Raw genomic sequence first — 26,308 nt, 5'->3', positions numbered from 1 at the left:
TCAGGCTTCAAGGGCCCTTGTGGAAGGCAGGGCAGGTGGCAGGATGGACAGATTCAGTCTCACCTTGCACCTATTTTGCTCCCATGTGCTGGGGGCTGTGATGCAGGACATTACCATGGTCTCCCCAGAGGGGGAGAGTCTGCCTGCTCCTGGAGTTGGTGGGGGGCCCTTGGCCAGTGGCAGGAGCTTTCTTTCTTGGTACTGGGGATTGAACTCAGGGACACTCAGCCATTGAGCCACATCCCTAGCCCTATTTTGTATTTTATTTAGAAACAAGGTCCCACTGAGTTGCTTAGTGCCTTGCTTTTGCTGAGGCTGGCTTTGAACTCATGATCCTCCTACCTCAGCCTTCCAAGCTACTGGGATTACAGGGTGTGCCACCATACCTGGCAGGACCTTTCTCAATGCTAAGTAATTTGACCTCTAGTCCTCTTAGGCCCAGCTCCTGACCTGTTTCCATTTGTTCTGTCTGAATCACTCTCAGGTTGATTCCACTGACCTTTAAATTTCCACTGTGCCCTGAGCACTAAAGGATGGCAGCCCCACCTATGGTCCAGTATAGCTGCTGCCTGGCCAGTGCTCAGCCCAGGGCTTCCCAAGGACTCCTCTAACAGCTGTAAGCCGTTAATCAAGTGTCAGTAAGTCAGCCCCAGGGATGGGTGCCCTGAACACACTGGAAAGGCAAGGATGTGACCTTTGTTTCTAAGCTGCCACTTCCCTGACTTTGAACCTTACTCCCAAGTACCAGCATGTTCTAAGCAGCAGGCCCGGGATCAACTCTAGGGCTGGACAGGGCTAGCAAGAGGAGTCTTTGGAAGTACATTTATCTGTGGGAGCTGGGAAGGGATTGGAACAGGACGGGTTATGTGCCTCAGAGGAAAGCATACTCCACGGGGGCCTGGATAACTCAGGGTGTGTGGGGACACCTGTTCTGAACCACAGGCCTGCTCCTTGGGGATGCCGCTTCCCTGTGGAGCAGGGAGCTCTGAGGCTTTGTTCAACTGCCCATCAATCTGTGGGACAGGAATTCTGTGCCTGTCATGGTGTCACCTAAAAGGGATCTGGGTAACATGCATCTAAAAGTACCCACTTCAGGATTCCCAAAGTGGATGCCGGTGCAGGGCCCTGCCCTCTGCAGCAACATGAGGTTAGGGTCAGGGGTAGGGCGAAATGACTCTGGTGGGTCCTGGCTAGAGCAGGGGCTGCAATTCTCTGAGCGCTTAGTTGTGCCCTCTGCTCTAGCCAGTCTAGAATTGGAGACATGGCTTTGAGTTAGTCTCTGCAGCTCCTGACCTCCCTGGGCCTCAGTTTCCTCATCTTCAGAACTTGGAGGTCAGGAGAAGTGCCACCTGCCATGTGCCTTGGGCAGCATCTGGCCTGCAGGGAATGCTCAGCAGGCAGCGGCTCTGGAGAACCATTAGCAGCTGGCTGGTGGAGGCTGTCTGAGGAGGCTTGAGAGTGTCTGGGGAGACCGTGAGCCCAGAGAACATGGGGCATGAGGGAGCCCTGTGCTGCATCTGGCGCATCCACCACCTGTGGAGACAGGAGAGCATCCTTTGGGCCCCTGTCCATCCCCAGCTGGATGTGATTTGCAGTCTCAACAGGTGCACAACAGTTGTTCTGCCTAAAGCCCCTGTCTGAAAACAAAATGCCTGCACCATCTGGAAAAGAACTCTCCAAGGCTCAGCAGCCGGCTGCCTGGGGCTCACCCGCTAGGCTCCCTGCACCCTCCCCAGGCAGATTTATGAAGGAAATGGGGTGCTAGAAGGACTGCTTCTAAGGTGCTGAGATCTGGTTGCAGCTTGAAATAGAAACCGTTACCAAGTACCCTGTGCTGACCAGAGACACTAGGTCTCTTCGTGGTGTCCAAATGGGAGGGGTGTGTCCTCAGCTCACCATCCTTAGCCTGCAGCAGGGAGAAGCTCTGATTCCCAGTGAAGTCACAGGGGAGAACCAAACAGTTTTCCTGCTTGTCCAGCCTGAGGTTCAACCAACTAGTTATGAGAGTTTGCTTGTCCCAGTCACAACAGGACCCCACAGTCTAGAGACATCACCAGACTTCATACACAAAGGCAAAAGCTTAAGACCCTAGAATCCCACCATGGCCTGTGGGAACTCTGGGCTCGGAGCACAGAGGCAGAACCTCTGCTCCTCCATCACTGGGAAACACCTCCCACGGACTTATTCTCTTGCTGCCCTTGCTGTGGTCTCCCTTTCCTGCTTCCGAAGACCCTAAAGAGCCAGAAAGACCAATGCCCACAAACCACCATGACCCTCTGAACTGCAGGCTCTTCACACAGGGAGATCAGATGAGATTTGGGCCCAGACCCATTATTGCAAAATGCATTTTAATCCCACTTTACTTCTTAGATTGAGTCTCCTCACAGTGTCCAGCAAGCCTGCAGGAGGCATTTGGTAAGGACTGGTCAGATGCCCTGTTATACAAGGAGCTAGGGATGGCTTGACACTGTCCAGTGGAAGGCCAGCTTTTGGGGAAAAGAAATCCCACCAAAGACAGCAGTGAGTGAGTGGGAGCACGGTAAAAAGCCATCACCTCTCTGCTGAGCCAGCCCTCAGCTCACTGAACACCTGTGGAACTATGGTGGGCCACCGACCTGGCTAGTGCTGTGCCTGGGGAACCAGGTGACCTCTCAATTGTTTTTCCTTCTCTCTGGGAACTGTTACAACCACTCTGAACCTTTTCTCTGTACAAAGGGAAAAAAAAAAAGCCCATCATTGTCTTCCTCCTTTCCATAAGCACCTACTGCGTACCAGGCTGAATACCTTCCAGGTGGAAAGCCCCAGGCTTCTCTACCTCTCCGGCTGGCTTTGTCCCCCAGCTGGAACAAATGCCTGGGGCAGTCACATCCTGGCCCACTCCCAGAAGGGCCCCTTCCTTCCTCTTTGCCCTTCTTGCCTGCTGCTTTGTCCTTTGTGTTACAATCTTTGGTGACACTCTTGTCCCAAGGCTTCTATCTGTATTCCGGCCACCTACCATCCTCACTGCCTCAGAGGGAGGGCCCCGGGGAAAGGCCGGACTCTGGGCCAGGGGAGGTGCCCTCAGCCTCTGGGGCTGATGAGTTGCTCCTTAAGGGCCAGTAGGGACTGCAGATGCCTGGGAAATCTAAGGTGGTCACCAGCCCACGGTCTGGGATTTCCGGTTCCTCCTCCTCCTCCACTGCTTGAGTGTCTTTTGCCGGCAGTTACTGCTTGGACACCTGATGCCTCTCTGTGCCTAACCAGGGCTTGTCTGTCCCCAAGGCATGGATTTTCCGACAGTTCCTCACCAGGGCCCCCCCTGCTCTTGGGGCTTGAGTACCTCCAGCCTTGAGTGTGGCCCACAGGCTGTTTACTCAGTTAGTGGCTATGTCTCACGGGAGTGAAGTTCCCCTCACCTCTCTACCACTCTCTAGCTCAGGACCCATCTTGTGCCCTGTGCAACCCATGAGCTGGGCCCATACAATGCTGGAGGTGGGGGTTTGCTGGGTGCTATCCCAGAGCCTAGAAAAAGGTGACTGGAGAGGAAGGACAGGCCAACAGGTAAAGGACAGGTGCCTGTACTCCAAGCATCCTTCCTGGGTCGACACATTCTTAGGAAGTGTTTACCTCTTAGAAATGCACCTAGGTGGGCCTTCCCCAGGCCTCAGAACACCTGGGCATCACCAGGTGCCTCACAGTCCACACCTCTCACCCCACACTGAGGTGAGGGTGCTGCTGGCAGGCCAAGGAGGCAGTAGGCTGGGGCTGCACCCTGTGTTTTGCTAAGCTTGGTTCCTGTGCTTTTTTTTTTTTTTTTTTTTTTTTTTTGGTACTGGGGATCGAACCCAGGCATGCTTAACCACTGAGCAACATCCCCAGCCCTTCTTGTATTTTATTTAGAGACAGCGTCTCACTGAGTTGCTTAGGGCCTCATTAAGTTGCTAAGGCTGGCTTTGAAATCATGATCCTCCTGGTAGGTGCAGGGCAGGCTGAACTAAGTTGTCTGCAGGGCTGATAGCCCTGGCACTCAAACCCCCCTTTGTCTGGTCCTTTATCACCTATATAATCACTGTATGCCAACAAGGCAGCTTGCAGACCCAAAGACCCCACTAAATCTGGGCTATAAAAACTCCCTCCTGCAAGGCCCCTCTCTCTTGCTCTTGTGCTCTCTCGTTTCTCTCTCTCTCTCTCTCTTTTCTCCTCTTTCTCACTGCTGCAATAAAGATCTCTTGGTTGCTCCAAATGTTGTGGTCACTTTCCTTTCATCTCCTATCTCAGCCTCCAGAGCCTCTGGAATTACAGGTGTATGCCACCATGCCCAGCTGGTGCCTGTGCTCTTGCTTGGATCCTGGAGGCAGCATTGGCCACATCGAGAACCTCTCTGAGATCTGGGGTGTGGATGGCTCAGCCATTCCCATCCTGAGCCTTCCCAACACCATGATCCAAGGGAGCAAACTTGAGAATTGGAAATGTGACCTTCAGGGCTTAATTGCATGTTGAAATCTTCACAAAAGCTTTGCAAAAACACTGAGATTTATGAGGACAACACTGTGCTGTCCTGGTAAAAAGCTGACATTTCAATCGTTCATGTTTTATATCTTTGTAATGAAATTCTTTGTTTTCTCTGCAGCCGCTTTAAAGTGTTTACTAACATTCAGCAAGCTCTCTGTTCCGTGCAAAATTTTGAGTTTCTCCATGGTACATAAAGTCAGGCTGGGCTGTGTGACACTGCTCTGCCATCCATGAACAGTGACAGACAAGGTATCCAACTACCCCACCTGGGCCTATCTAAAAGGAGGGTTAAAAAAAAAATCACCAAGGCATCATATTTTAATGAGTTTTCTTTGCAATTTGTATGTAATAGATTTTCAATAAAAACCTGTAATTAGTTCATTTTCTACTATTCAATTGCTCTGTTCTGAGGCCATGGGCAGCTTCCAGCTGGGATCTTTATAAAATGGAAATGCTTGAACACTCAGCTCTAGACAATGCTAGAGAGTGTTGAGTCTCAACACACCTATTAGGAGGAAGCCATTGGAGATGGGAAAGAGGCAGCCTGGGTCTGAGGTGGGGGAGGAGGAAGATGAAGAGGAGGAAAAACTAGTACAGGGAAAGAGCCAGCAAGCATCAGTTCTCAGAATTGACCCTTCCGTGGTGTAGAGGGCAGAGATTGTCCTACCCAGAGCTCTAATGCATGGATGGGAGTCTCATTCCTGTCACCCCTACTCTTCATGTGGCACTCATTGATACCTGCCAAAGGACCATGGATGGCTTTTCCAGTGCAGTGGGGCAGTTGGAGGCACATGTTTGCCCTTGGCTTTGTTTCTATTTTCATATGGCAAGGCAGAGATTAGGAGGACAGAGACCAGGTACTCAGACCATAGAGAATAGTCCTGCTCACTTTTTTTTTTTTTTTGTCCCGATAGTCATCACTGGAAAGCTTCAAAGGCCACATCCAGCTCTCCACTGATACTCGGTCCCCTCTCCAGTGATTTGCTTGGGCTGGCACCAACAGTGATGGGGCCTCCTGGCAGGCCTGTCACAAGGTGAAGTGGCTGCTTGGGATGAGTCCTCCCCCAGCTCTAAGCCAAGTGGACTTCTCCCAGCACCAGCTTTTGTGGCCTGGGCCCCACCCATCACCACTGCACCCTGGGGACTACATCCTCACCCCCAGTCCTTTGCCCCACAGGAGCACATGCTGCCCACCTGTGTGGGATGCCTTTCTCCTTGCTCTTTGCCTGGTTTTCTCCAATATGGTGCTCAGGTCTCAGCTCAACGTCCCTCCGGGACCTCTCTGTGAACAGTTGGTCCTCCCTGTACCCAGCACACTCTGGCTCAGCTTCTGTGTATTTGTCCATCTTTCTGTTCCCCAACTGCCTCTCTGCCAAGTCCACAAGCTCCCTGCTGTCAGGGCCTGATGGGGTCTTGCTCACAGCTGGATTTCTACCCATTGCTTGCTAGAGTGGGCTCTAGGAGTGTTTGTTGACCTGACACTGCCTTATCATTCTTGGTTTTCCTCCTCTTAAGCCTTCCCATCTCAATTCCTCAACCTTTGCGCGTGGTCCTCTCTCTGCCCTGATTAGGCTCCTCTGAAATGTTCTGGCTGGTGGCCACTCAGTGACTTGGTGCATACCAGCTCTGCAGCAGACTCCCCCAGACCCCCAGCAGTGGTCTTCCTTGTACAGTTCTGCACCCAAGTGAGCTGGGAGCTTGGGCCTCTGTGCTCTGGAAGCCTGCTTTCCAGGGCCCTGCTTGGGGCCTGTGGCTGCCAGGATCTCCAGTTTGTAGTTGGGCCCTCTGTGCAGAGCCTCCAAGACTACAGGCTGTGCATTTCCCATGTTTTTGTGACAGGGCTTGACATGGGAGGCTGGTGCTGCAGAGGGTACTCTGATGTGTTTTGGGTTCCTAGCCACTGAGCTCTGAGGAACTACCAACCGGCACTCCATGAATGAGGTATGTGGATTTGCACAGCTGCAGAGCTGAGCTCCTGCTGGGAGGAGGGGGGACAGGGGAGAGCGGGGGCTAAACTCAGAGCCAGGGAGCCAGGGTCTGCTGCCTCCTTGGGACGTGGCCTGTGGGTGGCAGGAACCACAGGCTGAGGCGCAGTGCTGAGCGGGAGCTCTTATCTCTGTGCACAGTTGTTGGGGGAGGTAATTAAACAGTGGGCAGGCAGCCTAATGGCCTAAGAGCACACTTATCCTGAGGAGGGCTGAATGGTCAATGAGTAGCTCTGGGAGCAGGATGGGGCTTTCTGGGATGAATCACTTTTGTCTTCATTAAGGCATCTTTAGCTCATGTGGGAGGCAGGGACACCCAGTCAGCAGATTGGGGATGTCCGGGCTGCCAGGGGCAGCCACGTGGGTGCTCTCTGGCCTGCTCCAGGGTGGCTAATGCTCCCTCACTAGGGGCCCCACAGCAGGCCCCTCACAAAGCCCTATCATTGCTCCTTCTTCCCCCAGGCTCTCTGGAGACACACAAAGGCCCTCTGGGATCCCGAGTCCCAGTCACATCACATTCAGACTCGTGCTTGCCAAGTGTATTTCTCCATAGACTTCATTTTCTCACAGAGCAGCATTTACCAAGGACTTCCCGGTGCATGGCAGCATGATGAGCAGAATAGTCTCTGCCTTCACGTCAGGGGGAAGGACAGTGATGGCTAGGAGAAAGGGCATGTCCTCAGGGCCACTCACACAGCCTCTATCACTGACCTAAGGTGTACTTTATCACTTACCATATGCGAGGTATGGTGCTAATCTCTTTGTGTAAACTATTTCATTGAGTCCTGAATAACTCTATTGGTGGTTATTATGCCCTTTATTTACAGAGGGGGAACTTGAAGCCAGCTTAACCTCTGGTAAAGGGTTATCTCAAGCCACCCAGCTAGTAAATGGCAGAACAAGGATCCAAATCCAGGGGTGACTTGGACTTTGGGTCCACACTCTTAACCACTTGCCCCTAGGCTTATTACTATGTAGAGATGAACGCAGGGCTGCGGACGCACAGAGGAAGGGGTGTGGGGCTTGGTGGAGGGAACAAAATCAAGGAAGACGTCCTGAAGGAGGAGACTGTTAAGCTGGGCCTTAATGTTTCAGGAAATCACTCTGGGGACAGTGAAATTCTCCTCATCTGAGAACATAGAGGAGTTGCACAGTGATTCAAATGACTGAGAAACCTCTGGAATCAGATGTTGGGTACAATGCTGATTCTGCTACCTTTTCGAGTTGTATGACCTTGGGTTGGCTACTTAACTTTTCTGAGTTTTAATTTCTTTATCTGTAAAAGTGGACATAATACACAGTGCTGACACATGTTAAATACTTGGTACCTCTTTATATAACTGGAGTATTAAGGGTCCCTTACTAACTACAGCAATACTGATGAGAGTACACTAACCCTGACCCAGTTATTGAGCCTTGGCCTCAGGGGCCCTTGGCAAACTCATTTGGCAGGTTCCACGAAGCCCCTTCTATGCTTGAAGTCAGGAAGCCATCCCACCTCTGTCCTTGGAAGGGTGACTAATGAGACCTAAACCTGCTGTCTTCCAACTTTCAATTCCTCCTTTGGCCACTGCTCTGGAACTATTTTGTGCTCTTGAGAGAGTGAGGGAACAAGCACAGTGAATCCAGTTTTGGGCCACTTCACTTGCAGGTCCTGTGTGAGGTAACCAGCTTCTTTCTCTGGGGTGAGGGAGTCTTTGGCACTGTTGCTTTTGCTGCTAGCCACACTGAAGCCAGTCCACAGGCACTACTGGCTCTCCAACTTCAAATCTCCAAGGAAATCCAGAGAGAAGTCTTGACAAACCTCATGCTATCCATAATCTTTCTATGCACTATTCATGACTCAGGAACCAAATGGGGTTGGATAAAATAGTTATCCTTGTCATTGAACTTCCTGTCTGAACTCACTTTCCAAAGTAAAGAGCTAAATAGGTTTGGTTAGTGAGGATGCTTGCTGCCATTTTATCTGGCCATTTTGTTCTTCCCAGGGCAGTGTGAGGACCGGTTGATGTACAGTGTGTGGAAGTCTGGACCTGAGCCAGGCAATATCCATCTAGAGGATAAGGATGTGGACAGGGAAGCCACACCACTTTGCAGCAAGAAAGGCAGAAAAACCAACTCTGACTTCACCAGCTGACCGTTCCATCGGATTCAGAGTTGCCTTGTCTACAGAAATAGGGCACTGATTAGATGAAAACACCATTTTCCTTCCTGCTTGCCGGCAGCTTACAAGCAGAATCGAGGGAGGGGATCCAACCCCCACCCAGCCAGAGCCCTGTGGTCCTGACGATCCAGAACATTACCATGGGAAGCCCTTTATCTTGCACAGCTAGCTGCTCAAACCCTTCCCTTGCATCCAGCACATTCACTGGGGTTGCCCTCGAAGGATTAATTAAAAGGACAAGTATCTTCCTAAAAAGCAGAAGAAACTTATAATGAATTTAAAGAGAGAAAAATCCTCATTTAAGCAACATGTTTTTTTTCCCCATGAACCCAACCTGAGCACTCAGGAAAGTGCAAAACATGCATAATTGAGAAGCTTTTTAGATGAGCGACTTTTAAATTAATTGACTGTGATGAACAGACAGGGCCAGGGATCTCATTCGCCAACCACCCTGGAGCCTGGGTTCCTGCCACAGCAGGGCTGGGTGCCTCTGCTTCTTGCTGGAGAGGTGGGAAGGGAGGACAGGGGTCCGTCTTGAGATCACAGCCTACCGGGAGTTCTTAGACCTGCCTTTGATTTAGGAAGCCAAAGGCATGCTAGGTGATAGAGGGGAGTGAGGGGCCACCCTCCTGTTTCATTCTGGTCCCTATATGGTGACAGGTGATTGGAAGCTTTAGCTCCATCTGATAGAAAGAGATGGAACTGATTCCCATGGCTCTATCACCTGCCCTATGCCCTATCTTGGGGGAGGGTTACCTTCCTGCATGCCGGCAGCTTACAAGCAGAAGCGAGGGAGGGGATCCAACCTCCCACCCAGCCAGGGCCCTGTGGTCCTGACGATCCAGAATATTACCATTCTTCAGAGCCAGGAAGGAGGTACAGCCCTACCATGAGCCAGCTCAGCTGAGCATGGGCAGCCACTAGCCATGGGATTTCTGATTTCACCCTCCACTAGCTGCAGACTATGACAGACACTGGCCCAGCAAGGGCCAGGCCAGCCACAGGGGAAGGCTTGATGTAGGAGCCCCCTACACCCGATCTCAAAAACTCTTAAATACAAGTCACTTCTGTAGGAAAAAGACCCCCAAACCATCAACCTTTAAAAGAACAATCAAGCCTGCTTCAAAAGGTTATAGGGGATGGGCATGGTGGCACATGCCTATAATTCTAGTGGCTTAGGAGGCGAGGCAGGAGGATCACAAGTTCAAAGCCAGCCTCAGCACTTAGCAAGATCCTGTCTCAAAATAAAAAATAGAAAGGGCTGGGATGTGGCTCAGTAGTTAAGTGCTCCTGGGTTCAATCTTTGGTACCAAAAACCAAAGGGGGTGGGGCGCTATAGGACTGGAGTCACCTTGAAGAATCCATTTTGGGTGCTTTGCACCCAAGGATGCTATAAAAATAGTGACTAGAAAATCAAATTCCAAACTTTTAACTGCTGCCAGACTATCAGCTCTAGTTCTTAAAATTGAATCCAAAATGTTGCTGACATGTCTGAGATATGACTTTTTTTTTTTTTTTTTGATTTTAGTGAGATTCCTGTAATGCCCATCGATTGCTGGGTAATAAGTTGTACCTGTATGTCTCATTTACCTATGTAAAATTCACCGAACCATAAATCTACTATGGGAATTCAGTTTAGCATTCCTGTGACATTGAAAAACCATTGATCCTCGTGTACTCTAAGTGGCTGCATGTCAAGCCCATGTGCTCCAAGTGCCTGCGGGTCAAGCCTTTATAGCTGGGGTAACTCATTTTGTGGCTTCCTTAATGGTCGTGAGTTTTCATTTTATTGCATATCTATTATTTGGGTTGGGCTGTGATGAATGGTTTGTCTTCCTGGCTCAAAACAAGTCCAAGGAGACAGCGGTATCTAATTTGCTTTAAAATGATGATTATAAAGCTTTTCAAATAATCATCCAGGAATGAAGGGAGCAGATGCCACATTGCCCTGCCTGAGACATATGGCTGGAGGTGAGGGGATGATGTACCCCATTTTTAGGTTGACTTGTGATTATAATGACCTTCATTAGGGAATCCCGGGGAGGCCTTCTTTCATCCTAGGCAGTAGGGATGCTTCCGTTTCCCCCAGAGAAAAACCAGGAGCTTGCTGTGTGTTTCTAGATCCATCCCTGAGATGAGGCCTATGAAATAGAGGCTGTTGTACCAAGTAGGATGGTGCCCAAGCAGAGCCATTCTCTGCTTCATGATGCCATTTGGGGACATATAAATAGAGATAACTGGTGTATCCTCTAAATTCCTCAACTTCTGCCTGGGATTCTAGCCCTTCCTTCCTTCCTTCCTTCCTTCCGATTGAACCTGGGGTGCTTAACCACTGAGCCACACCTCCAACCACCAACCCCTCCCACCTTTTTAAAAAATTTTGAGACAGGGTATTTCTAAGTTACTTAGGGCCTCACTAAATTGCTGAGGTTGGCTTGGAGCTCGTGATCCTCCTGCCTTAGTTTCCCGAGCTGCTGAGATTGCAGGTATATGCCACTGTCCCTAGCTGGGGCTCCGGCTTCTATTACACAGTAACCTTTTCCTTTACTGCTCTTTTGGCAGAGGGGTCTGAGCCCAGAAATGAATTTCTGTGCCCAGAAAACATGCTACTTCTGTTCTGACTTGGACAACCGCTATTGTTGTCATCTGCCCTAATTGCACTACCCTATTGTCTATGTTTTTTTGGGGGGGTAGAATCATCAAGGATCTCAGTCAGGGGAAGTGGATGGAGAAAGTCATGCAGGAAGCCATTGCTGAGGACAGGAGGGAGGGCCCATTTAGTGATAGGCAGGTGGCTGCTTAGCAACTGGCTGTCAGAGAAAACAAAAGCATCCCTCCCCCAGTTTTGGGGTAGCATCTGTGGGGTATAAATTTCTGTGGAGAGTCCCACCGTGGCTGATTTGAAGCTATTGAGTATTCAACAGTTTGCTTGAAAAATTCCTGATAATTTTAACAATCAACTCTTATGAAACCAGGTCTAAGGAAACATTCTAAAATTTAGAGACTTCTTTTTGAGAATAAGCTCCTTGGTCCACAGAACAGATACCTTCCACAGCAGGAGAAGTCTCCCAGTTATTCCCATCTTAATAGGAACTAATCGAAGCAGAATAAGTTTTACTAGAGGGCGGAGAGGAGGAAGATGGAGACCAAGCCTAGTCACATTGTATCAAGCAAAGCCCTGCAATTCAGGGTCAAACATTAGGCCCTTGGTACTAAGGATGCTGTGAACTGCAAAACTCTCCCTCCCCTCCACATCAATCACATGGGCATTTCCCTTCAGGAAGAATCATACTCGTTTCTCTCCCTTATGTCATCCAAGTACCTCTTCCATCTGCCACAAGAGCCCTTCTTGCCATTGAATCGCACAAACTCCTTCTCAGGCCTTGAGAATATTTGCAATAACGACAGCTCAAAGAAATATCAATGTGAAGCAGGAATACCTTTCTGAAAATGAAACTCCAGCTAAGGGCTGAGGGAGGATTCCAGATTCTGTGGCTCAGGGTACTCAGTGCCCTGGTGGGGGACTCACGCCCATGATCCCAAGGCCAGAGCCTGCAGATAGGCACTATGAGCCTGCAGGTCACACCCAAGGGCACATAATGAAAGGTGCTCACAAGACCTGCTCTAAATAGAGCCTGAGTGCCCTCAAATACAAAGGGGTTTCATCTCTTCATCTCTCTGGGGCTAAGAATGTCCCTTTATTCCCAGTTTGGGCCCAGCACCACCCTTCCCTTCCTTGCTGTCTGGGGATAACTCTTGCAGCTCATAGCTCTGGGATGTCCCAGCTCTGCCTATGTCCCAGTAGTTAACATGATGTAATCTCTTGGAAGCTCACCTCAGGCAAAGTCACAGGTCCTTGAGATAGCCCATCCTCACACAGGTGTTAAGCATAAGGGTCCCTGTACATGGGCCACCCAGATACTTCCTCCACAGCCACAAGAGCACCTATTTTCCATGTTTCTCCAGGGATCCTGTGCCTTTCTTCAACTTGGACCTTTACTCTCTATTGTCCTTGGGTGGTGACTGTTTCCTGGCCCTGCTTGGCCAGGCCTCCAGCTCTCCTGCAGGATTTTCCTCCAGGCATTGATCCCCAGTAGGGCCAGGCTTCAGCCCAAAGATAGACCTGACATCTGTTCCCTCCATGTGTAGTCACAGAATTCCCCTCACAGCTCTGCTTCAGTCACACTCAGTGAGAAAAACCGTTACCCAAAAGGAACAGGGTGAGCCCACTCTGTTTTCACCCATTCACCTTTAATCCTTTTCTTATAGCTCAGGCTTGTTGCAAAACAAACTCAACACTTCCACCACTCAAAGAAGCCCACTGGGGAGACAATGGGACAGACTCCAAGCCCATCACCACGGTGAGGCAGGAGCATTTGCAGACATGAGCCCCTGTGCCCATGGGACCCCATAGGGGGGCCTGACTTACGGAAGGCTGTGTAGAACTCGTGTAGGCTCAGGGAGCTGTCGCTGTTGTAGTCGTCAAATCGGAGGAGGTCTCCTGGCGTACACCCCAGAAAGTCCCCTTCTAGATTCTGCTCCTTCAACATGTGCTGTGGGGTGAGGAGGGTAAAAGGTCAGAGCCATATTGAGTTCAGTGTCAAGGACATGGTTGGAAAGTGGCTCAGGCCCAGTGGGGGCTTTGGGAAGCTCAATGGGCCTGTGAAACACCCGAAGCTCTTTGGTTTTGTCTTGTCTGATCCTCTCATTTTATAGATGAGGAAACTGAGGCAGAGAGAGACAGAGAGAGGGAGAGAGAGAGAGAGAGAGAGAGAGAGACTTTCCCAAGGTCACAAAGTGTTTGGGACAGAGTCTGTACTAGAGCTCATGTCTGTCCTCTCCCTGTCTGGGCAGACAGACCCCCAGCAGTGCAAGATGGGAAGGTCTTTTTTGGCCATTTGGCTTACCTCCTTGTGCTATTGTTGGGGCAAAGAGAAGAGAAGGGGTTTAGGAACCCATCAAAGAGTAGCTGACCTTGGTGTGGTTCCCCTGGCTCCCGTAGCACAAAGCTGATGGTTGTATTTCATTGCTGTACCCTCAGTCCTACCACTTCCAGAGGAGCACCTCCTAGCTGTGGCACCCCCAGAAAGGGGTAGCTACATTCTACTGACCAGGCCCGAGCCGCATTCTACTGGTGGGCCCTCATGGACTCCTTTTCTGATCATGGTCTAGGCTGCAGGAGGCAGACCCCTCCTCCCCAAGCATGGCCAGCCATGCCAAAAGGTAGCTTTGGGTAGAGGTTTCAGGCCTCCCCACTCAGCTGGAGTTGGAGCACAGGAGAATACTCAGAAGGAAATCTCAGAACAGAGGAAATGATTTTATTTTATTTTGAAGGGGAGAGGAAGGCAAAGATGTTTTCTCTTTGCTTAACATTCTCAGCTTGCCCTGTTATATTAAAGGCAATTTAATGTGATAATGTTAAAAAAATGACCCCTTACCCAGCAAGGGAGAGAATTCGATAAAAGGGAGATCAACCATAACGGCTGAGATCAATCTTTCGAAGATGAAAATTTCCCTTTGTCTATTTCTGCATTGCAAATTGATTAACTTTTCATAGGACCGACAGGTTTTTTTCCCCCTGTGCCTTTGATTCGGCATCAAGGGAAAGCCCACCTTAGCTGGGCTTTGCTTGGCAGATTTATGGAATGGACTTTAAATATATTAAATTTTAAAGAGGAAATCATAGTCAAATTACCATGCTTATTAATGGCTTCAGATGCCTCATGCCATGTCTCTGCTAGATTAGAACAACATTCTCAAGGAGGTTCTGTCTACCAGGGAGCTACCTGGGAGCTGCATGGAGCTGGGTGCCAAGTGCCTCTGTCCAAGGCAAGCCGATGTCACCTGCCCTTGTCACTCCCTGCACAGCCTGTACTGTAAGGAACCACCAGGTGGTTCTTCCTGCAGGTAGCTGTAACTAACAGGACCTGGGCTTTTCTAGAGCAGCTCAGGTCACCTATGGGACACTGGCATTGCCCTTTAGGGTCTTAGCCAGAGCAGGGGCCAAGTGCTGACTGAGGTGAAGATTTGCTGGTTCTCTGGAGGCCATGGGCAGCAGGCCTCTTGGGATGCACAGGGTTGCATGTGCTGTGGGTGTAGTGTGTGTGAGCAGAGCAGAGTCATCTGAGATTCCCAAGGTGCGCTCAGGAAGCAGGCTCGGGCCTGGCTGGAACAGAAGGCCTGAGAGCAAGGAGCCTGCGACTCCAGGCTTGAGTCATTGATTCTCACTTGGGTTTTGCAAGTGCTTGCTTTTCCTGCTGACCTTGAGAGGACCATATGGAGCCTCCTGGTGGGAGACACCTGGCGCTGTGGGGAGGGCAGTTGAATGTGTAGCAACATTCCTGGGTTGCACCTGAGTTCCTTCATGTTCAGGCAGTGATCGCAACTAGGGCAAGCTGCTTGATTTGTTAGCATCTCAGTTTCCTCATCTGAAAATATCTGTGAAGTGGGATGACAGGCATCTCTACCTTATAGCAGAGCATGGCTGAAAGATCAAGGAGGAAATAACAAAGACCACGATGATGGCCACTGTTGTCTGTTGTGAACACCCATGTGCCAGGCACTAAGCTAAGCATATCTTTAATCCTATGATGACCCTTTGAGGCTCACAGATGAGAAATGGAGGCCCAGTGCAGTGAGGCCATCCCCTAAGACCCACCAGCTCCTATACATTGGAAGCAGCCCTAGACCTCAGCTTGGCTCTGAAGTTCGTACTTTCAGCCACTGTCCTACATTGCAAGGGACTTGCCCATGCTTACTAGCCACAGGCAAAGGGCCTGGCTCAGTGCCAAGCCAAAGTACTCCCCTCCTCCGTCCTTCACAGTGACCCCCTCACTACCTTGATGAGGTCACTGTACCAAGGTTAAGATTTCTCTGGCATAAATATGGTGACACATCCTTGTCATCTCTGCTCTGGTGGCCACTATAGTTCTCTGAGGAAGAGCTGCCCCCATCCACTCAAGGCACCAGGATGCTGACCTCACTTTCTTGCTTATTTTTGCACCTGGCTGTGGGCCTCCTGGGCCCCAGGCTCTTAGAAGCAAACCAGCAGAGCAGAAGCAGGAATGCAGACTCCTGGGCCCAGGACAGCCTTTCTGCATGAGGACCCCCACCCTGGCCCCAGGGAACGAGGTCAGTCTTTCTTTGCTTTTTGAGCTGCAGATGCTGACAACTCTCACAGCAGCTTGTCGCCGGACCAAGGGGCAACTCTGGGGAGGGACACAAGCCACAGGTTCAATGCAAGTGCTTTTCCAGACAAGTGTTTTTGGGGTGGACTCAGGGCTTCCCGCAAGCAAGAAAGCTGGGGTTTGGGCTGCTGATATTTGGCCACCAAAGAATCGTGTTGTCACCGGGCAGAGGACTTGGGACCCTCCAGGACAGAGCTCCAGAGGTGTTTTCTGGAAACCAAGCACTGCTTCCTTTTGATATTTCTGCTAAGGAAAGCAAAGGACTCAAGGAGGACAAGTTTGGTTTCCTAATTAAAACATCAGCCACCAGCCCCGCGGCAGGAGAGTTTTGCCTGCTGCCAGGCAGAGTGTCACAGTGTGTTTGTAAACAGTGGCTGAAGGCGGCTGGTGGGAAATGAATATAACTTTGTTTGTAAGATGTTCTCAGAGGTGTTGATCACAGACTCTGAGATTCCCGGAAGGGTGGCAGAGTGGCCTCCTGGGGACTCTGTGACAGAGACAGTTGCAACCCACTGTCCTCCCATGATCTCCGTGTCTCTTCTCTGTAGGTGCTGAATGAAAAACTGGATTCCTTTATAACTTGGTTTTCACTGAACGCTGTACCCACCTGAGCCAGTTCAGAGCTGCTGAGGTGGCCGTTCCTATCGGCATCCAAGTCCTTAAACAGAGATTCCACCAGGAGACGCTTTTGGGAAGCAGGGTCCTGCCTGTTTTCCACTTCGTGGAGTGGCTGCTGGTGAGTCTGGAGCGCCAGAAGGACATTCTTCAGGCGGGCATAGCCGGCCATGGTGCACGTGTCGCCTGGAAGAGAAGACGGGGTTGTTACAGCAAGATGTGTCCTTCGATGAGAGAACATTTTCTCCATCATGCTACTCACAGTGGGTCACCAGGCCTTTACTGTGCAGCAAATTGTGCAACTGTAGTAGATGGGACTTGTCTGTCTGTCCACCCATCCAAACTACAAATATTTGTATTTAATAAATGCTGCGTGTGATGCAAATGCCGGAGGGAGCCTGTCTATCCGTCCCATGAATATTTCTCGAGTGCCTACTATAGAGAGCGAGTGCCAGACGGAACAGGAAAATTCTTTCTGCAGAATTTACAGCGGCAGCCCCACAGCAGCTTTAGGAAAGCCGGCCCCCGATTCCATTTGTAATAGCTCACTTTTGTCTTAATCCTACCTTACAGGCTGCTTTTGCATACTTGGCCTCATAGATTAGGGAGTCTTAGTTAACAGGACTAATAAGCCCTGCTTAAGGTAATTAGGTACACTCCCAGAGCTGGATTACTTGAAAACAAACATGTGTACACAAGTCCATGACCAAGAAACAAAAGGAAGCTTTATGAAATTAAATCCGCAGCACACAGCCCATTACTCTTAGGCCTTTTATCACAGGCGTGTTTGCTGAACAGCATCAGAATCGCACCGTGCTTTGGCAAATGAGGCCTGTGATGCACTGTGACACGACATAGTTTATCTTGCTGGTGACGGGCCACTAGGATGAACACCACACAGGGCAAAGCTCATAAACTGGGTCTGCAGGGATATCACCAAGCCGTGCAGTACCTCCTGCCCTGCTTCCCCACCTCCCCGGGGGAGGGAGCTTTTCCTGCTTCTGGCTTTGCCCAATCCACCATCCGGTCCAGGCTGCTGGGAATGGACTTTCTGAGGCTTAGTCATTTCCCCCTTAATTTCAAGACCAGCTCAAGGCATCAGGGAATATAGCTCAGGGTTGGAGACCCAATAGAGAGCAGTGCTAGTGAGCACGGGCTCCAGGGACCAGTGGGTTTGAGTCCAAACTTCACTGCCACTGGACTGCATGACCTGTAGCCTCAGTGACTTCATCTAAGAAGTGGGGATGACAGGGTGCTGGGTTTTGAGGAGTAACTAACATTCACACAAAGGGCTTTGCACTGGTCTGGTACAGAGTAAGGGCTCAAAGAATGGTCGCTACTCTTTCCCTTGTTATTAGATCCACATTTGTTGAAAAGCCACTAACAGGGAAGATGGTGGGAAGGGAAAAGAATGATGGGCGAATCTGCGGGTCTGTTCCTCTCTTCCTCCGGCCCTCTCACTAGACAAGCCTGGGTGTTCTAAACACAGTCTCTTGTATTTGTTTGTGTTTCTAGATTTTCTTCCAATTTGGGGTCAATTGATTCCCATCAGGAACAGATGCCTGTTACCATTTCCTTCTGCATGTTTGTTTAGGAAAAAATCAATTGTTGTGTTCAATATAATCCAATCTATTTGCTCCCTGGGAGTCTCCATGCTCTGTCAAGAATGGTTCTCTCCCATCCCCCTAGCCCTGCTAACACATTTTATTTTATTTATTTATTTGCCTGGTAGGATATTGATTCTTGGAAGTTCTCCGGGTTTCCAGTTGGCAAACCTGGTCCTCAAGTCTGTGCAGCTATGCAGTGTTGAACATGGTGGCCTTGCCCCTCTACCAAGACACTCCTGTCCCTAGGAGGATGGGACTGGTTGCTGGGTTTTTCTTCCTTCTGAGTCCCTCACCACTCCCCCAAAAAGGAGGGAGTCTGGTCCGAGCAAATGGACCACACGTGGGGATATAGAATAGGAATGGGGAAGAAGCTGTGGGGGTGAATGGGGATGGAGTCCCTGCATGACCTAGTGCTGGCTTCCCTGGGGGCGGGCACGTGTACTGAGATGCTGGGAAGCTAGCTGGTGTGCACAGCTGGAGTTAATAGGAGGCTCACCTCAGAAATGCTGCTGGAAATGAAGATTCTAAGAATCTGCCACATCAGAGCCACCTGAAGTTTAGGTCAGGCCGGGTCTGATGGGCTGTGACATCTCATTCTTGCCCAGTCTCTCAACTGTCCTCATGGACTGAGGTGGGGCACAGACTCCTCTGAGCTGCTCAAGGTCCTGTGTCACCAGAGATCTGCAGCTGGACAATGCCACCCACCTTGGCAGGCTGGGGGAGCCGTAATGCGGATCCTGCTGAGGCAGCTCTGCAGGCTCTGCCCTCCTTTCACGTCTCTGTAGCCCACTGTGAGCTTGTGTGCTTCCAGCTTCTCTACCCTGGCGACTGCCACGTCTAGAAGTCAACCTGGGACTTTGGGGGACAGGTGCCTCAAGTTGCCAGGATCGGTGATCCCTCAGACCAGGCCAGACCCCTCCTATCATTCACCTGCCCTTATTGACGAGCTGTGTGCCAGGCCCTGGGCAGCCCCGTGAGGATTCAGGTGCTTCCAGGGCATGGCATCCTGGGTGTCCCTGGAGGAGAGTGTACGAAGCTAGGATGAGGAAAGCCCTGTGGGGATAATCAGGATGAGACCTGCAGGACGAGGAAGAGTGGTGGGAGAAGGATGAGCAGGGCAGGGTGCTACAGACAGCAGGAATGGCTAGTGGCCAGCATATCTGGATATCTGGAGGTCTGAGAAGGCCAGTGGCTGGAGGTTGTCAGCTGGGGGACAGCGAGACAAAGCAGTGTGGGACAGGGCAGTGGGGCAACTCAGGCAGGACTCCTGGGGCTGTGGGCAAGTGTGGGAGCCAGAGTAGGGGTGTCAGGTCCTGCAGCTCTCAGTTCCAAGCTCCTTTATTTCCTTAACTGAGGGCTTCCCTGTACCAGGTGGCTGCTGGCCACTGGGGTTCTGAGCAAATGCAGGAGGAGTGCCTGGAAGAGAATCTTAAATCCTTCTTCACCCCAGGAGCAGCTGTATTAAAATGAGTCACAAGAGAGGAATTTGTCTAAAATCAAATCATGAAGTCGTTTGTCCAGTATTTCTGATCTTCTCTAGGGTGTCCCAGCAATCCCTGCCATGGTCACCTGAATCCCACAGGGCTGGGGGCCAGTGGAGCAGGGATGGGGGAACATCCTTCCCTGCCCTCTTCCAGCCCCAGAGGCAGATGCCTCCAAATCTGTGGCTTCCAGCTCCATATGAAGGTGAGCTTTCCTCCCCGAGGCAGGCCTTGGCCTGGGGGGAGTCCACCAAATTCCAGTTTTAGGTTTTTCTTCACAAAGTCCCCAGTTTCACTGTGGGTCAGACAGGAGTGGCTTACCCACATGAAGCATTGGGTACCCGTGACTCTGCTGGACGTAGTCTTTAGCTAGAGGCTCCCTGCTCTGCTTTCAGTTCCAAACAGTTGTCTTGTCATAAAATGAATATATGCCCATCAAAGAGCACTTGGAAAGCACTTATGAGTATCAGTAGAAATAAATAAATATAATAAATCATCCACAATCTATCTCCCAAAGGCGGCTGCTGTCAACACACTGCTGGCCAGAGATTAAGCCATCCCCTCTGCTCAAGTGATGAGGGGCCCACTAGCACAATGAGCTCGTGCACGTGGGCGGCTGGCCTGCTGCATGTGGACTCCGAGGCCTGGGCTCCCTAGCTTCTATTTTCTGACTTTTTTTCCTGCCCTTCTCAAGTTCCTCTCAATTTTGGCAAGAGAGGGTCAATAGCCAAGGGTCACATCTTTCTTGTCTTCTCTTGGGTCATCCCTGCCCACCCACCTGCAAAGTCCACATGGGACTGAGAGGTGGGGCATGGTGGGAGAAGGCCCTTCAGCAGTATTGACCCCCGGAGCATGCTCTGGCTTGGGAGCTTTGCAATTATAGACTCCTTCCTCCATCTGGAATGTTCTTCACCCAAGTCTCTACACAGCTCACTCATTCACTTCATCTTGGCTAAATATCACTGATCTACACCTTCTTCACTATACCCTGACCCTGTTAGTGGGGGATGGGTGCCTGCGGGGATGGCATGTGATCTTTCTGGACCAGGGCAGGGTCCAATCTTAGCCTTGGCCTCAGCAGACTTGGCTCCTCCAGGGGGATGTTCCCTGGAGGGTATGCATCATGGGCTTGGGGACCCCAACACCCCTCCCTAGTGCTCCATAGATGTTGACCAGCCTGGTGTTCAGAATAAAATGGGCAACCCGTGGTGTAAAGGCTTAAACTGAGGTCCAGGTACTGTTGCCAGGGACCCTCTGGTCCAGCCTGGGGGAGGGCAGACTCAAATACAGTTAAATGTGCCCACTGATGGATCCAGGGGTGGCATGACTTTACAATGATTTGAGGTCTGTGCCTTGTCATAATAGACTGCTGTGTCTATCTGAGACCAACAATTAGAGACGATTGTCACAGGCTGAACAGAGCACTGACAAGGGAGTCAGGAGACCACTGGACTTGGACTGGCTGTGAGGCCCTAGGCCCCTCACCACCTTACCAGGTCATTACATAAAGAAAAGGTGAGAGGAAGTGTCCCTGTGGCCAGCCATAACCGAGGACTCTCTCTCTTTCTCTCTTCCTCTCCCTCTCTCTCTCTCTGTGGCAATGGGTATAGAACCAAGGCCTCATGCACGCTACATGAGCTATACTCCCTGTCCCCTTTTATTTCCATATTTTCATAGGTACATTATAATTTTACATAATAATGGGGTTCGCTGTTTCATATTCATACATGCACATGATATAACAATATAATATGGTCAATAGCATTCCCCAGTATTTCCCCCTTCCTCCCCCTTCTCCCTTCCCTAGTTCCTTTCCCCTACTTTGTCTCCCTTCTTTGTTTTCATGAGATCTCCCCCACACACCTTTTTAAAAAATTTTTCTTTTCTTTTTCTTCTCTAGCTTCCACAAATGAGAAAACCAAACCAAACCTGTGCCCTTGGCTTTCTGAGTTTGGCTTACTCACTCAAGTTCCATCCATTTTCCTGCAAATGACATAATTTCATTCTTCTTTATGCCCCAGCCCTTTCATTATTTTGATTTTGAGACAGGTTCACTAAGTTGTCCAGGCTGGCCTCGAACCTGTGGTCCTCCTGCCTCAGCCTCCTGAGTAACTGGGATCACAGGTGTGCATCCCCAGGCCCAGATGAAATGTACTCATTGTTCCAAGTAAGTAGGGGTGTGGCTTATTTGTCTTTGTCACCTTCAATGTGGGGCCTGCGATAGGGTGGCAACTAGATAAGCATTTATGGATCAGCAGAAGAGGGGAGATGTCCTGGATTCCCTCTCTTTCTTCCCACTGCCCAGGGCCCTTCCATCTCTGAGCCCTCTCAGGGTCCTGCCCAGCCTCACAGGCCAATAGTAGGGTCCAAACACCTTCTTGCTGGCCTGGCTCCCTGCCATTCAGCAGGGCCTGCCCGGCCAGCCCTGGCTCTGGCCTCGGGCTCCTGCCAGCACACATGTGCTGTGGGGCTCTTCCTGCTCCCAGGCCAGGCCTGCTTTGGCAGATAAAATATTGATCAGCCTGTTGAAGAGCCCAGAGTGTGATCCTATTTTCATGTCAGAACTCGGTAATGAACTACATTTATCAAGCCCGTTCTCCATGAGAAAGGTCAGTCGCAGATCTGGCTAAGTTGTTATGACACCTCATTAATCTAGTTCCCTCAATAATTGTCCCTCTATGAAGATTCTAATGCTCTCCCATTCTGGCCACTGTCCTCCACACCAAAGAGCATGGGCACGGCCACGTTTAATTTTTAAGCAAAGGGAGATAGGAAGCAGGGAGCTGCCTGTGGAATGAAGTGTCCATCAAAGGAACACTTTCTGTTGCAAAACAAAGGGAAGTGAAGGAGACATTGTGAATATTCCATCAGCCACTTGTGCCCTGCCAGGTCACGCCCCCAAGGGGCCATCTTTATTCTGTAGCAGGCAGGTGAAGCTCTGGCCTGGGTGGGGCTGGAGAATCCCATTCAAGGGGAGGGAGGGTGTGGCAGAATGTGGGCAAGACAGAAAGGCAGCAGGAAGCCCAGCTTCTAACCCAGTTCAGAGGGGGACAGGCCATGTGCTCAGGAACCTGCATGTTGATGAGGCTGGAAAGCGGGTTGTCTCTTGTTCTTCCTGTTCCCTCCCTGTTATGGTTTGGGTATGAGGTGTTCCCCCCAAAGCTCCTGTTAATGTAGGAATGTTCAGAGATGAAATGATTACGTTATGAGAGTTGTAACTTCATCAGTGGATTAATCCATTTGATGAATTTCTAATTTGAATGAATCAACTGGCTGGTAACTGCAGGCAGTTGGGGACTGGCTGGAGGAAGTAGGTCACTGGGAATTATATATCCTCCATCTGGCTCCTCCCTCTCTGTCTCTCTCTCTCTCTCTCTCTGCTTCCTGGCTACCATGAATGAATAGCCTTCCTCTACCCTACCCTTCAGCCATGATGTTCTGCCTCACTCGGGCCCAGAGCAATACAGTTGGCTGACCACAGACTGAACCTCTGAAACCATAAGCCAAGAAAAACTTTTCCTCCTCTAAGTTGTTCTGGTTGGTCATCTCAGTCACAGCAGTGAAACGCTAACTAAATGCCACCCGCCCCCTACAACTATTCCTTCACCCAGCTCTTCAGCCTCCCTTTCTAACATGCCAGCCCCTGGCTGAAGAGGCCCCTCATGCACTGCCCCTGATCCCCCTTCACTGCCCTTCCCTGGACTTCCATTAGGTACTTATTTATCCAATGCAGATTGTCAGGCATCTCATCAGACAACAAGCGTCTCCAGGGCAGGATTGGCCTTGTTTTCAGGTGCCTCCCCAGTACCTGGCCCAGTACCTGTATGTAGACAGTGTGCATTAAATGTCCGTTGCCTGTATGACTATGGACTCCTGTGGAGAGGGGAGACAGGTGACTCGGAGAGGGCCTGTGGCTCTGCCTTGAGGGAACAACCCCAGGCACCCTGAGCCACAGTGATGGAGGTCTGGAACTCTGGAGGGACTGGGGTCCTGTGTCATCTATCTTGTCAGCTTCCAGATGCAATGTGAGTGTAGGAGCCCAGCTCCTGGGCCTTACCCTGTGAGACACCTCCCTGGGCTTACCAGGGGGTATGGGCTCTTCCTCACCCAGGAGATTTGCTACAGAGTGACCTCTGGCATGGCCAAGCTGGGGATGATGGCAAGGTGGTCAGCCACAGAGGGACTTAGATACTAGGTGGCATAGGGAAGTCTCTTTCAAGCTCTCATGGTCATGGGGCAGCTCTCTAGGAAATGCCTCTGGGGAGGAGGCAGATGAAACATTTAGTTCTCTCGTCCTACCATGGCTAGCCAGGACAAAGCCTGGATAACTCTGCAAAGAGACCAGCTGGGGAGGCCTGAGGGTATATTCTGCCAATGCACAGCTTCAGGAAAGGCCTGATGCCTTGGCTGGGATCTGCTCAGTAAATGGGCACAAAGATGACCCTGGGGACCCTCTGTGCATGGGGAGAATTTTATTAACAGGAAAGCATGTGAGGGTGGAGTGGCTTTGGAGGAAGCCAAGGCCACAATGAAGAACCTAGCCTTGATGATCTCCAGAATACTGGAATTTTCTGCGGGGGCACAGCCCTGTACTCAGGAGACTGCCTATAAATCCCAGACTTACTGGAGAGGGAAATGCAAACACAGATAACTGACATCATGAGCGAGCTCATCTTCCATTAATGTCGGAATCCCCTTCAAGGATGGGGAGGGTCTAAGGGCAGGGGAGGGGACAGAAGGAAGTGCTGGGGTGGGGGCTTTGGGTCAGACTCTGAAGTGCCACCAAACATGGCATGAGCAACTCTCTTCCCCAAATGGTCTTTTCACCAGCACTTTAGAAACCACATAGTAGCCATCTGTGTGCCCTTGGGCCACACTCACTGGACTTCTTTAACCTGACAGGGTGGCATGGTTCCTTCCAGGCAGGCCTGGGACCAAGGCTCAGCTCCCTAGAACCATACCTGGGAAAAACCTAGACCAGCGAGAGGCAAGATGTGCTCCCATTCTCCTGGCTTCCCTTGAAGTCGGCTCATGTGCAGGCTCTCTGCTTTCTGCAAATGTTAGCAGCATGGCTTCCCACATGTCCCCAGTCAGTCTGATAAACCAATATCACGTGTTGCCCCGACAAAGCTGCGATCTTTACCACTGAAGCAAAAACGTGGCATAATCGTCTGGCACCAACATTACAGCTGAATGTGGTCGCGCTACCCGGGCCTCAGTTGCAATGTGTCATTTTGAGGTCTATTTTGAAACCGCTAAGCTGTGCAAAGAGCGAGAAGTATTTTACTCCCAGATCTAATTTATGAGCCGCCATAACTTTGCTAGAGTTTAGCTTAAGAGGAACAGATGTTTAACTTGATGTAAATTCATGAACATTAACAATCTTTCGGCTGCCATTTCTGGGAAAATTCAATTAACAATAAATGCCAAAATCAATGGGCTTATTTTTTGGATACATTTTTAGCTAAAATGATGCTGTTCCCCTGGTCCTGGGGACGAAGTCACAAAATGCTGAAAATCCAGGAGATTGTGACGCACTCATGAGACTGTCTGCTCACATTCCCAGGACACTTGCCCACAGGTTTACTCAAAGTCCTGCCACCTGGTGACCACAGCTGGCCGTGGAGCCTGGCCACTCTCCTGGACTCAAACATCCTGCTCAGGTGTCTATGTTTATCTCTGGCCTTCCCTGGGGCCACTGGCTTCTCCAGACTTGCTCCACCAATTCCCCATGATCTGCTGGAAAGCCTGGCTGCAAATTTTGCCCTCAGGTGACCCTTCCTGGAAGGTTTTTTTCCTCAAATCAGACTTCTAGATTTTTTTGACAAGGCCCAATTCCATGGAACTGCTTCTGTCACTTCCAAACCATTCAGGCCTTGAGGAATTTTTCTGTGTCCTGTCTCCTCCATAGACTCACCTTCCAGAAGCAAGGACTGCACTCTTGTCTTTGAGGGTGAGTATGGCCACTCTCTTACAGCACACAGTCATGGTGACCCATAGTGGACGGGTGCCTGCCCACAAGTTTGGAAGAGCTGGCTTGCCTCCTGTCCCTTCTGTCACCTCTTCACTCATTAGATAGAGGGAAGGGTTGAGGCCTAGACCCTGGGGATCCCAGGGGGTGATCAAGGATTCAAACCTGGGTATCCTGACCCCAGTTTGTGTCCTTTCAACCACATGGCAGAGGGGTCTTAAAACACCACCCCCCCACACCACCCCCCAAAACAGAAGGAAGGATCTGTGTCCCCCAATTTTCCCTAGAGGACCCTCAGTCAGGTCAGACTGAGGTCATGGAGGGAACTGCTAGCTTTAGGGGAAGTAAGTAACAAGGAATGTTTTTATAAGGGACTCAAACTTGGGTTTGCATCAGAATCACTTGGGACTCCTACTAAAAATGCAAATTCTGGGCCTTACCTCTACGGTGTCTGGGGTGAGGACTGGAAGGCGGCATGCTAACAGAGTCTCTGGTGACTCTGGCCAGTGACCACACTGGGAAACAGTCCTTCAGCAAACACGTTTATCTGGCCCTTCCAACAAGACTCACTTGACTTAGGAGCTGCCTGGAAGGGACACCCACCAGAGATTAAGTAAGGAAGAGAACCTGGGCCGCACCTGGAGGTGCCTCTCCCAAGCTGCTACCCGGAGACATCGCCTTCTTACTTCCTGGCCCCTGCTCCCCTGAACAGCAGGGTTGTGCTGGTCCCACTAACTGGCCAGCCCAAGGGTCCAGGGAGAGGAGGGCATGGACACAGGGCTGGGTTCTGTCTTGCTGTGCAGAGCT

At 50.6% G+C, this 26,308-nt stretch overlaps 1 protein-coding gene across 1 annotated transcript in view; it reads right to left on the bottom strand.

Annotated features, from left to right (window-relative positions):
• Positions 1-26,308, bottom strand: part of Fstl4 (follistatin like 4) — a 403,135-nt gene that overhangs the window by 106,234 nt on the left and 270,593 nt on the right. The window contains exons 5-6 of the mRNA XM_027949662.2: positions 16,435-16,628; positions 13,070-13,193 (exon numbers count right to left, since the gene is read on the bottom strand). Coding sequence (XP_027805463.1) covers positions 13,070-13,193; positions 16,435-16,628 — 318 coding nt within the window. The remainder of the gene's footprint in view (positions 1-13,069; positions 13,194-16,434; positions 16,629-26,308) is intronic.

Source organism: Marmota flaviventris, chromosome 5 (genome assembly GCF_047511675.1).
Source record: "Marmota flaviventris isolate mMarFla1 chromosome 5, mMarFla1.hap1, whole genome shotgun sequence".
NCBI classification, from domain to species: domain Eukaryota; kingdom Metazoa; phylum Chordata; class Mammalia; order Rodentia; family Sciuridae; genus Marmota; species Marmota flaviventris.
Note: the sequence above shows the minus strand (reverse complement) of the source record. Positions and strands in the feature narration are given on the sequence as shown.